Source organism: Ciconia boyciana, chromosome 9 (assembly GCF_034638445.1).
Source record: "Ciconia boyciana chromosome 9, ASM3463844v1, whole genome shotgun sequence".
NCBI lineage: Eukaryota > Metazoa > Chordata > Aves > Ciconiiformes > Ciconiidae > Ciconia > Ciconia boyciana.
In genome coordinates, this window is record NC_132942.1 from 34,228,773 (window position 1) to 34,242,525 (window position 13,753).

General features: G+C 37.2%; 1 protein-coding gene across 1 annotated transcript in view; it reads right to left on the bottom strand.

Moving 5' to 3' along the window:
• Window positions 1-13,753, bottom strand: part of LOC140656769 (neural-cadherin-like) — a 74,413-nt gene that overhangs the window by 22,909 nt on the left and 37,751 nt on the right. Inside the window, exons 11-21 of the mRNA XM_072872859.1 lie at window positions 12,733-12,905; window positions 10,871-11,038; window positions 10,009-10,258; window positions 9,780-9,907; window positions 8,718-8,904; window positions 7,827-7,970; window positions 6,035-6,318; window positions 3,892-5,506; window positions 2,014-2,107; window positions 639-820; window positions 197-426 (exon numbers count right to left, since the gene is read on the bottom strand). Of these exons, the coding sequence (XP_072728960.1) occupies window positions 197-426; window positions 639-820; window positions 2,014-2,107; window positions 3,892-5,506; window positions 6,035-6,318; window positions 7,827-7,970; window positions 8,718-8,904; window positions 9,780-9,907; window positions 10,009-10,258; window positions 10,871-11,038; window positions 12,733-12,905 (3,455 nt within the window). The remainder of the gene's footprint in view (window positions 1-196; window positions 427-638; window positions 821-2,013; window positions 2,108-3,891; window positions 5,507-6,034; window positions 6,319-7,826; window positions 7,971-8,717; window positions 8,905-9,779; window positions 9,908-10,008; window positions 10,259-10,870; window positions 11,039-12,732; window positions 12,906-13,753) is intronic.

Consider the following 13,753-nt stretch of genomic DNA (forward strand, 5'->3'; position numbering starts at 1 on the left):
TTGTATGTACGGACTAAGGAGAAGGGAGAAAGCTTGAATTAAGCACTTGCTTGACAAGTGTTTTTGTCCTGAGTGAAGCAAAAAAACCTTATCTTTAAATCTAGCATATTCTTTCACTAAGGTTTGGGATACATACCTTGCAAACTCAGTATTTGGGTGAATTATATTAGATGCATGATAACCCTAGAGAATATACCTCGTTTTTAAATGCTGCCATCTCAGCATGCAGTTTCTCAGGTCTGTAATATGCCGAGCCACCACGGACTGCAAATCTTACATCTGTCTGTTTTCCATCAATGTTCATCACACTGAAGACAATGATATCACTAAGCTTAGCAGGTAACATTCTTGCTAGTAATTCCTTGAACTTGTCATGTCTCGTTTTGCCATGTTCATCTCTCCTTATGAACTCCTCTGCTGTGACATCTGAGTTTGGGATTCAAAAACAGATAAACATGAAATACTGGGAGACCACAGCTTAATTTATCAATTTGTTTCTTATTTAACAAATGGAAACATACTGGAAAGTGCCCTACAGTGATAAGTAAATCAAGTATTGATATAACAATACCTACATCACATAATCATTCAGTTATAGAAGCAGCTTATCTAAACTCCCACCAGCAAATAAAACTAACCTGATAGACGCACAGTGGCCGAGTTTTGTATGGCTTCATTTTCCAGCTCTTTGACATGGATTTGTACTGTAGATATAACATCAGGACAAACTCCATCAGAAACTCTAACTTTTAAGTTGTATATTCCTTGAGTGTTATCCACCATCATCAAAGAACCAGTCCTCTGATTTAATCTGAAAGACCTAGACATAAACCTTCAATTAGGAAACCTTAATAAATCAAAATTGAGAACTAACTTTATTCATTAACATAATTCAGAAGGCCTTAAATATTTCTATGAAGATTATAGGATCAAAACTTATGGGATTTAGCAACCAACCTCAGAAAAGCACCAGAAACACCTTAATTCAGAAATGAAAATCTGCAGAGCTTATAAAAAGACATTTCTGCCACTCCCAGATCCCCAGACTTTCCCAATCCTGAATAAAAGCAGTGTGTAGTTGAACCATGGGGTTCAACATAGTCATCATGGGCAGGTCTATGAGATAAGTAATAGAAAGTGACAAAACCACACAAAGTCGCTCCAGATGCTCATTTATCCATCTGGAACAGGATAAAGTCTGTATGAAATCTCTGATATCATCTTCATTTGCCACCTCAAAGGGACAGTAATCAGTAATTGTGGAAATATTCCATGACCACCATTATGGAACAGTAACCTCCTAATATGGAAACAGGCCCAGGGGCTGCTGATGGACAGAAAGTCAGTCTTTAATTTTAGGCTACATAAAGCTTTTAAACTCTTATTCACAGCGGAGACAAAAATTCACATTCCTTTTCACGTCCATCTTCTGTATTTCAAACAGCATACAATTATGCTATATGCCATCTCACTTTATGATATGAACAAATAATGTATAAGTAGGAATTAAGGATCCAATTCAACATTTCAATTAACAGAAAAAACTCCACTAATATAAGAGTCATGGTTTTCACACACAATTGTAAATTTAGCCATCAATGGAGATCACCAGATTCCCTTCCACTTTTGATGAAATTATTCCATTCTGCCCTTTTAAATTTGGGATTTGTATTCCATCAACACTAACATTTGAGGGCAAGTATTAAAAGCTCTGCATATTTTTAAATTAGATCCTACAGAATGCACATTTTTAAATAAATTAATGATGACATCTGACTAAAAATCAACATCATGGTGTGATCCTGCATTCTCTTGGAAAAAATATTTCATGCAGTAATTTCTTAATACATAGTTACCCAAGTAAAAAAGAAAAAGAGCATTCAGAAGGTAGATTCCTTAATACACTCAATAACCCTGGCTTTATGCACATCCTGAACACAGAGAAATACATGGTGAGTAAAATAATTACAGAAGCATAAATATTACTCATTTTGACACAAATACAATCCTCACTTGAGCAGTTTTCCTTCAGAGAGAAATGTTTTATTGTCCCAGTCATCTTGATCTGGTGCAAACACTTCCCCAAGCACTGTTGTTGACCATTTTCCTGTTGAGATAAATTATAATAAATCTGCATTTAATTTTTGCTTTTCAGTGCACTTTATATTCTGCCACGTTCACTACTGCATTTATTATTTTCCGATTCCTGCTCAATTTGGTGATGGTTATGATCCAAGATTCTTAAAATAATGCATAGCTTGTCATATGATTTCTGCCAGTTCTGGAAAGGTGAGTACACTATGGATGTCACATGAAAGAAGAAAAGCTGAAAACACCACAAAACAACAACAGAATGATGCATAAATACAACTCTATATAAAATTCTCAAACAAACAAAAAAAATCACCACATCAGGAGTTAATCCCCAAATGTTTCATTGCTACTCTACTATTTCAAACAGCACACCAGTGGAATCCAGCAAAAGAGGAGAGCATCTTGTGGGGTGCAGCTGGGAGAGAAGGACGTGACTGAGAAAAGGAAATGGGCAAGAAGCCACCAAGCTGTGCAGTTCTTGGCCTTTTTTTCAGGCCCCTGCGGGCTGTCACAGAAGTGAAACATTCAAGCAGCTGTTCTAAAATAGCAAAAGGAGCAACTCCAGGGAAGGAGACCTTTGAATTCCACAGCCAAGATCCAGCAACATGGGAAATTTTTAAAGTTCAAATCTGGAGCCAATCCATGCTAGGAACTTCATTCTCTCATTTCTACGGTAGGATCTGGTCACATCTTTTTCTAATTTAGGCGTACTGAATTCAGCAAAAATAACTCATTGCAAAAATAACTTCTGTAGATTAATCTTCTCTAATATTTATCAGAAATTCTACCATTGCAATGATAACTGAGATATAGCCAAGTCTATCTGGAATGGAGTATTTGGGGAAAGGCATAATAAACCATGCTTAATAAGGGCCACCAGGATTAGTTTAAGGTCAAGTTTTGCAGGTAATTTCAGGAAAAAACACATTAATAGAAATTCAAGACAAATTTTAGAAAATATTATTAAACTGTTCATCCTCTGCTAAACCACTCTGATGAGAAAACATAAAGCATTCACTTAATGGATGCATTTGCTCTGCTCTCTCCCATTATAACATTAAACTTCATAGTACTGTGGCTGCAATCACAGAGCAGCTCTCCTGCTAGTATTTCTTGAACTAGGTACTGTGCCTCACTCAAGAACACATCCAGAACAGCACCTTTTTTTTTCAGTTCAAAGATTCAGTTCAGTTCTAGGAAGCAGTCACTTATTGCACCCCAAAAATTATTATCTTCCTAAAAAAAACACTGACCCGGCTTTCTCTTGGATCCTTTCTTGCCAGCAGAAAACCTCCCTCCTCAAGATTTCTATCCTGCTCAGCCACACAGTGGCTGCCACAGTGGAGGTGGGACTGGTCTACAATTCTGGGTAGGACTCATTTGTGACCATCTGTTTCTCTAAGTTGCTTTAGTTCTGCCATTCTCATCCCCAGATCTCTCAGCGTCAGATACTTTCCAAATCATGCGTGCACACACAAAAAACTTTTTGTCTGTGTAAGTGAAAACTACTCAATGGAAAATATATTTTATTGGTTTATAAAAACACTGCTTTTTCTGCAAGTGCAATAGATACTTGTTTGCAGCTAACAGTTTTTTGGTAGATGATCTTTTACACACTAGGGTCTGAGCTTTGCAAATATACTTTACTCATTCCACTTTATTTAGCAGTTTACAGAATTGGAGTTTCAGTTTCAAAATATGTAAACCATTTAAAAAAATTAAGAACTGCAAGACAGAAACTATGTGTAAAACTGTGCTATATTCATGAATCTGATATAATATCCAGATAGCACTTACCTTTGTAACTGTACACATAGACTTCCTTATGTCCAGATTCATGGCAGTTGTCATTTTCATCACCAATTGTTACAGTCAGGGTATTTGTAGAGCTCATAGCTGGAATCCCACTATCTGTTATAACTATTGGCAGATGAAACACCTTCTGCTTTTCTCTGTCAAAGGACCTCAAAGCAGTTACAGTTGCTGTGTTATTTCTGTTGTCAGTAAGAGAAAAATCCAAAGAATTCTGATAATCTGGTGGCAATGAAAATGTAAAGGGTGGCCCATTTTCTTCACTGTCTGGATCAAATGCATGAAGCAGTTTTGATGTGTGGTTCACATACACTATTTCAGGCCTCAATATGTTTTCCCTAACTACAGGCATGTATGGTGCCTCAAACCTTGGTGCATTGTCATTAACATCAAGCAAGTTAATCAAAACTGTAACGCTTCCAGTGCAGGCAGGTGTCCCTTGATCCGAAGCTTGTACGACTAAACTGTATTGTTGTATGACTTCACGATCTAGTGTATTTGCCACAATCACGTGACCATATTGGTCAACCGCAAACTGTCTCATAGGATCCGAATCTGACTTTATAGAATATATAATGTTTCCATTCAAACCAGAATCCTTGTCTGTAGCTCTCACTGTGGTTACTGTAGTACCTACAGGCACATTTTCAAAGAAAGGGCTTGTCTGAATAAACTGAGAAAGGAAAACTGGCCTGTGGTCATTGGAGTCTTCAACTTCAATCAGGCACGCTGCAATACTAGAAAAATCAAGATCTTCCACTGTAAGAGTAAGATTAAACTGCCTTTCACGTGCATTCTCAAAATCCAATTCTTTTTTCAGTCGAATAGTGGCACATTGCCATTCTTTGTCATTCTCAATATAAAACTTCTGATCTGGGTCTCCCCCAATGATACTGAATATTAAGTCAGCATTTTCCCCAGCATCTGCATCTGTAGCACACACTTGCAGAACTTCTGAGTCGATGGCACTGTTTTCAGGAATTGTTGCCTGCCACATCTTTTTTGTGAATTTAGGTACGTGATCATTGACGTCTGCAATCCAGATAGTGGCAGTGCCAGTTCCTGTTAGCCCTCCCCCATCTCTTGCTTCAACAGTAAGAAAATAATTTTCACTCCTTTCTCTGTCTAGCATTCCTCCTGCTACATGGATTGTGCCAGTATTGGGATTGATAGTAAACATGTCAGTACCGAACTCATTTTTTACATTCTCTGTTATCCTGTAAGTCAGGACAGCATTAAGACCTACATTTGGATCATCACGATCAACTGCACCCATTTCCATCACTAACGTGTCTGCAGGAGAATTTTCAAAGACACTCCCATTGCAATCATCAGGCATGCATGTGAACATGGGTGCATTGTCATTTATATCCCACACATTAATAATTACATCAGCAAATCCCGTAAGTCCTTCTCCACCTTCATCAGTAGCCAATACAACAAATCTCCACAGTGCTCTCTCTTCCCGATCCAGCATCTTGTGTGAGTAAATGCTGCCCGTTTTCTCATCTATTGTGAAAATATCAGCTGCACCATGCCCATGCAATGAGTATCTCAAATCTCCTTCATCCACATTACTGTCAGGATCATTTGCCATAACCTACAAAAGTTTTGAAAACAAAGACATAGAAATTATAAAATATGCAATGATTGCATTATATCCTATACGCTGCTAGTCTAAATGAGTCCAAGCAAAAGTATATGACATGCTACTATTATGTGCATGCCAGATGAATGGCAAATGAGAGGTGGCTGAAGGACAATTCCGAGTAGGTAAATATGCTTTGCACTACAATAACAATGTAGATATTCTAATACTAAAATAATATTTTATTTTTTCATAGCTGTAGAGGTAATTTAACTATGCTATTCTGATAGCTACTTTAAAATGTTAATGATTTGCTTTCTAGGATCACAAATGATCCATCCTGCTTATCCTACTTACTGTCTTTAGTAGTAGTAATTATTTTTCCATAAAAGTCCACTTCTCTTCTTCCACTGACAAAAAACCTCAGTAAAACTAAATTTCATTAATATCTCTGTGCTGGATTATTATTAACATAATTGTACCAGAGTAATCTGTGCTCTTTCATTGAAATATTATAATCTCTGAAACTGCATACACTACCTGAAGTACAAAGACTGGTAACCCATCCAGTTCCTCAATTATACTTCCGTAGTATTCATTGATAGAGAAAACTGGAGTCTCATCATTTTTATTCATGACATTGATGATCATAACTGCATAATCTTCCCATTTCCCGTCAGAGGCCAATAAGTGAATCTCATAAATTTTTGTTTCTTCATAATCCAGTGGCTGGGCAATAAAAATGGCTCCTGTTTCTGGTTCTACATCAAGCACCCCTCCTGTGTCTCCAGCTGTGATCTGATACCGTAATTTAGCATTTGTTCCTGTCAATTACCAACAGTGTCAGAAAACACACATTTCTTGAAGTAGATTAAAACACAGGATGTTAACATGAAGTACAAATCATACGCTAACTGATTTTTGGTATTATAGTTTTGTGGTCTTTTAAAACATGCAGCTATGTCAGATTACTTATCAGCATTTTCAATTCTGATATGTCCAATTGTAATCTGTGTCTAATTACAAAACGTGTCTTTGCAATGAAGTATTAATTCTGCTTTTACTTATGATCCCTTGAATTCACTGAAGGATCAATATGACTGGCCAAGGCTATGGGACCAAAAAGACAAATTCTTATTTGCTAACACCCAGCATGTAAGAATGAGTTATCATAAAATACTTCATACCGTAGTATGAACCATTCTGCACTCATATCCATTTATTCATAGACTTTACCAACAAACAGGATAACCATGTATCAAGCCAGAGGAGACAGTCCTAACAGAACTTCTCAAAATTTCAGAGGCAGCACCAATTTGCCAAGGGTTTTAGATCAAGTAAAGACTTTTAGCTTTTCTGCAAGCTCTACCTTCACATTACCATTCTTCTCTTCCCTTCTTTCATAGCTACATCTTTAATCATTTACTGCATTAAGAGGACAGAAACAAAGTGCCATATCACATCACACAAAGTGCCATCACATCAGGTCCCCTGATCCAACACTATAGAGTAGATTTACAGGCAGCCTAAGTAACAAACTAAAAGTTCCTTCAGTAGGTAAATCCTTCTTCAGTACAACTTAGCCACATTTGCCTCAACCTCCTTGAGTGGGTGAGGAATCAAATACAGCCAGGATGTACTTGCACTTCACAGACATACTGACAGAACAGTCCTTTGGGACTTGTGTGACAAAAAACGTATGGTTTCACCATACAGCAAAGTCAAATTAGTAGTGCACCATGGCCAAAAGATGGAAGTCTGTATTGTTCCCTCTCTCATTTATGAGCACTGGTTACGTACTTATTTTTACATGGCTTATGGCTGAATTCCTGACTGATTTGTAGATAAAGCAATATAGCTAAGACTCATCATATGCATTTAGGAAGTCTAGATTCAAATATGAGAATGTGTACCAAAAAAAAAAAAAAAAAAAGAACAGTACAACTATACTGAACTATACTGTCCATAGAGAAAGCAAATGAATCTCACAAAAATCAAGTCTGATTCATTCTAGTTAACCAGGACATTTTTACTGGTGCCCATTCATAAGAAAAGGATATGATCTATAATAAATTTGTATTTGCTGGCACAGAAATTATTCCCCATCATGACACATTAATGCATTGCCTCCCAAAATAAGAGTTATTTGACTTATGCTTCACAGCTCCATTATGAACTAATGTTCATGCCCGATCAGTTCACACTTAAAGAATTTTTAAAATCTAGAGACAAAAAGACATTCTGCCTTCTAACACCACTAAATATGTCTTGGTGTGCTGAAATTAACTCATTAATATTTTAGACACAGCTATGGGGAATTCCCATACTTTACCTTCATCTTCATCATTAGCACTGACTGTAATGATAGTTGAGCCCACATCCTGGTCTTCATCCACATTTACTTCATAAACACTTTGAGTGAAGACAGGCTTGTTATCATTCACATCGCTGATAAAAACGCGCACGTAGGCCGTGTCTAGAGAGACAAGAAACAAGAGATTAAAATACTCAGCTGTGCCACTTCTGTCAGCTACAATTCCTTAAACTGTCTAGCTGCACATTAAATGAAGACGAATATGCAGACAATACAGAAACAAACCCTTAGGGTTGTGGACAATATATATACCAACATTACTCAAAAGCACTTGGATATCAAATGAATGTCACATTTAATTTGTTTAAACAGATAATATGTGAATAATTTATGCCTAATATGGCAATTGTACAGGTTTTAGGCATAACTTTTTGTGCTGAAGCCACAAAAGCCAAATTTTAAGTCTTTATTTAAGCACAGACATCAACTGAGAATAGGATTTTCTATCTTGAACTTTCCTACTTCATAATTACTTTTGAATGCATACATTACCATATGCAGTGCTTTGAGAAACACCTCCACTACCCAAAGATCTGCATCCTACGGATAATGGGTGCATCTTTGCTAGCTAGGAAATATTATCTAAACTCAAACTATGAAGCCCTAGTTTTCTTCTAATTTCAGAACAAAAAACTTGCCTGATCATCATACAAAATATCTTTTCCAGCTCTGACACAACTGTTGCACAGACACAGTAAAAAAAAAACCCTCAAAACCAAAACAACGGACACTCTTTCACAAGTACGCTTGAAAAAAAGGAAAATAACAGTTAATCTTGCATTTCAGAGCTTCTGTTTTCAGAGACCAATCCGGGCAAAATCATGCTTGTCACAGACATCTGTCTCTTACCAGAGTTTGGTTTCCCATGTTTTCCAGGTCGAGCTGATTCAGAGCCATCTACTGACTTGACTTCTAGAAGATAAGACCCCTTCTTCTCTCTATCAAATACTGAGGCAGTGTATATTGAGCCTGTCTGTGAGTCCAAGTGAAAATATGTGTAGTCTCTGCCACTGTCATGTAACAGGGAGTAAGTTATCTAAAGGATTAAAAAGAAGTTGTTAGTCTATACTTTCCTTTTGTTGGATAGGTCACAACTAAATAAGTACTTGAAGAGAGGAAGAGTCTTGTGTTTGAGAACTTGATCAGGGCCAAGAAAGCTGGGTAAAACTGCCAGCTTGAGCAATCTAGTTTGAAGTCAATTAACTTCCTGCATGTTGACTGCCGATCTGTAAAAGGAAATAAATTTGTCTTGTCTAATCAGTTCCCAAGTTCTCTAGTTCACGTTTGCACAGTGCTTGTGCAACAGCACTCAGACTCAGCTAAAGATCCCAGGTACTAATAAAATAGCCACAGGTAAGTGGAATTTGAACTTGCTCAGTATCATGGCTCATGTTCTAGTCTCTATTATATATATATGTTTTCGTGCACTTGACTTCAGCTTGCACTCTTGTTCTAAGGATATACCTACTTTCGATTTTTAAAATCAGTAACGAATACTTCCACTTTTGGTGTTAACTTGACATATTTTGTAAGGATTCTGTTTTCAGTACCTCCAATGATTTACAACTCACAAGCTTTTAACGCATTTTTTTTTTCCATTAATTCATCCAATCACATTTTAGGTCTATGTAGACCTTTCCAAACCAGAACATTCTATAGCAAGTTTTTCACCTGAACTACAGGTTGTATAAATATTTCTTCTTTGTTTTCTGTCTCACACCTACTAGTTTTAGTTGCATTTTTCACATGGCAAGACAGAGAAGCATGTAATTAATGAATTTATTTAATCTCATGTTTCCCTATTAGTCATCCCTTTTCTAGGTTGAAGACTTGTAGTCTATTTAGCCATTGTTCATACAGAAGTTATTCCATACCTTTCATCACGGAAGATGTAGGTCCCCACTTGCTTACCTCACCATTCTGACCAAGGTCAAGGTCAGTGGCAGACACCTGAATGACAAATGTCCCAACACCAGCTCCCTCTGTTACCGAGGCTTCATAAATAGATGAAGTGAAGAATGGGACGTTGTCATTGACATCTAAAACATCAAAAAGAGCGCATAAAGAGAAAACTATAAAAATTGAAAGAAAAAAATAAGTACTATGATTATAGTATAACATCACTGAACAGCTTACACACCTGTTACATTAATATAGACCGTAGTGAATGCTGCCAGAGGAACTGCGGCAACATTCTGTGCTCGAACCCTCAGTAGAAAGGTCTTTGTTGTTTCATAATCTAGTGGCTCAGCTACCAGGATTGAAGCAGAACCATCGTGTCTGTTTGGAGTCAGGTAGAAACGAACTGGCATGTTGGTCTCTGGAACAAGTCCCTCTTCTAGGTTATAAGTCACACGGGGATCACCGAGGGGAGAAGTTGCTTTGATTGTCTGCACAGTTCAAAAAGTTTGCATAAACAACACTTTTGTAAGTACAGCAAGATTCTAAAAGCTTTTGTGTATTGACTCTCCCAGATCTTCATCTCTCAACTGAAAACACTAGGACAAGTATTTCCTGATACCAAAACTTAACCCTGCCTGATACATCTCCAGGCCACAAACAGCTGCAGCCAAAGGTTACCAGTCATTACATGTTTGGTTACTCATTCTTTTATCCTAAAAATATACATTTTGGAGTTACTTCATAAAGCTATTCCAATTACTCATTCTGAGCAATCAAACTGAACAACTCTAAGCCCAAGCCCAGGTGATTACTGTAAGCCCAATAATCACCTCAGGTAACACAGAACCATTCAAAAAATTGGAACACCTATAGTGTTGGCCAAATGGGAAGGAAATTAAACAGTGGTTGCACACATATAAATTAGAGCAAAAATGCTGGTTATCATTAGCATTTCTGAAAGAAAACTGATAGCAGATCATTGGTCCCTACGATACACAAAACTGTTACAAAAGCTCACTATATTTAAGCAAATAAGCAATGTTCAGTTACTCTAGAGCCTTACAGCTACAGACAGACAAACAAATCTGTCCCAGTCTTACCAAAACTGATGCATCTCGTGTAGTATTCTCTGGAATAACAACTTCATAGCTGTCTCTTTCCCACTGTGGAGGCTGGTTTTTTGCACTGGTAATAGTTACCGCAAGTTCAACTTTACTGCTCCTATTACCTCCATCTGTAGCAATAATCTCTCGAATTATAGATGACCTCTGAACAGTAAAAAGGTTTCGTTACAGAGGGTTTTGATCAGGGCTCTGATTAGCTTCCCCCCCCGCCCCCCCAAAATAAACGAATACATAAAATTAAAGGCACACTTAAAAAAACCTGAACAGAAGAAAAACATCCACAACTGCAGAATACTGAGCTCAGAACATGAAGTAGGTGAAAGGCTGCTGAAAATTCTGCTATTTGCTTTACTTAAGATTGTTGGGAAATGTTTGCCTCAATAAACCTTAGCAAATTTCACACAAAGTTTAAAATAAAACCAAAAAAACCCACTTTGTGGAGCCCCTGAATTCTTAAGCTTACCTATCAACAGTTTTTGTTACTAGGTCTGTAGGGTTCTTAGATTCAATAAAGAAAATATATTAAAAGGATACACCTTCACCAAAGTTTTGTGTGTCAGTTACTTAGAAGTTACATTTCAGTATGTTGTGGTTTAACCCCAGCCAGCAACTAACCACCACACAGCCGCTCGCTCACTCCCTGCCCCGCAGTGGGATGGGGGAGAGAATTGGAAGAGTAAAAGTGAGAAAACTCGTGGGCTGAGATAAGAACAGTTTAATAATTGAAATAAAATGAAATAATAATAATAATAATAATAGTAATAATAATAGTAATAATATTGTAATGAAAAGGAAAACAACAAAAAGAGAGAGAAATAAAACCCAAATGATGCAAATGAAAAACAATTGCTCACCACCCACTGACTGAGGCCCAGCCTGTCCCCGAGCAGCAGCCCCCCGGCCAGCTTTCCCCCTAGTTTATATACTGAGCATGATGTCGTATGGTATGGAATAGCCCTTTGGCCAGTTTGGGCCACCTGTCCTGGCTGTGCTCCTCTCAGCTTCTTGTGCCCTCCCAGCCTCCTTGCTGGTAGGGCAGTATGAGAAGCTGAAAAGTCCTTGACTTAGTGCAAACACTGCTTAGCAACAATTAAAACATCAGTGTGCTATCAACATTATTCTCATCCTAAATCCAAAACACAGCACTATACCAGCTACTAGGAAGAAAATTAACTCTATCCCAGACAAAATCAGTATACAATATTAAAAATATCTACTAGGTATTTAAAGATTGACATGTACAACAATATTTTCATTTCAACACAAATTACTTTACAACTCTGAAAATATCAAATTGCTTATGCAGGTATCTAGAAATGGCTGAAACTCATAAATTTTAGATAACTACATGCAACAATTTTGTTCATTATGCCTTCACCTTCCTGAGGGATATCTATGCTTAGTCCACCATGACTAACATGTATCAAGTTGGGAATCTGTATCAGAAGCAAAATTTCACACTCTTTCACATTCAGGTTTGTGTCTTAACTCATTGCCTGTTAACATAGTGAAGCCCTACACCTGGGTTCTTGCTCCTCTGCTTATGGTCTCAGCCCTCCAGTCCTTGGTATTAGTATGCCAAAGCTAATGAAATGGGAAGAACAAGTTCTCAGAGGCAGTGCTGTCAGCTTTCCAGCTGAAAGCAGGGCTTGCTTATATGCAATTCACGGCCAGTGAACTCATCAGCTAAAAGCCTTAGACTCATGTTTAATTTAAACATGATGTATTGATCCTTTAATATGAAAGGGTAACATGGAGGTAAGGACAAACTCATGACCTCAGTCCCTCCTATGATATATTGAGATAGCCAGCTTTAAAAAGGAAAGCGAGCACCATACCTGAGATATGGGTTGGTTCACAAACACCCAGCCTGTAGTAGGATTAATTTGTAAATAATTTGGTTCTTCATTTGCTATTGAATATGTAATGGCAGCATTTGAGCCGTAGTCATCATCACAGGCTGCAACACGAAGAAAGCTGGTCCCAACACTTGTGTCCTCTCTTAGGAAATCTAATGTAAGGAACAGATATTTCAAACTGATCATTAATTCACTAAAGTACCATGAATATCTTATTAAGAAGTGAAGAAATACTAAAGTAATAATGTATGGAAGCTATAACTTTATCTTCCTTGGAACAATGGCCATAAAAATCAAAATTAGTATTTTAAAGAGCTGCTATCACTCCAGAGCTATGGATTACATTTGCACTTCATATTATCACATTCATAACCTGGAATTCTTATTTCTCATAAGATACTACTTTTTTTTTGTTTTGTATTTTTACTAAGGGACTAATTGCTCTGTATGAAATATACATAAATGGAATTTTAATTTATTGCATAAAACCATAAGAAAAGGACCACATTGTCAGAAACTACTTTCTAGGATTTGCGTAGTATAACTAACTGAGAATTAACAGTCTTCATTTTTTAATTAATATTCTACATGCCTCTGGGTGTTTATCATAAAGAGGAAGGATTTTTTGAAGAACCAAGAAGGAAAGGTAAAACAACAAACAATGAAGAATGATGAAATTCAAATGGGAAAAGTATGTAATCAAAAGTTATGACAAAAATCTATTAATAAGAAAACAAAGGATACAGTTAGTGCTCTGTGCTGCACACTCACATGCTTATTAAAACTTTCACATCTCTGTGTAGTACCACAGACACCTGGTATACTCAGGTAAGGAAAGATACTGACATGGCCATTGTTTCAAGGAATTTTCCCATAATGACACTCAGGAAAGCCTACAAGTCAAGACTGTACTTGTCACATTGCACATTACACAGAATAACAATTCTGCAACTAATTAGGGTAAGTGCATCTCCAGCTGCAATCACCTAGTTGGTCACAA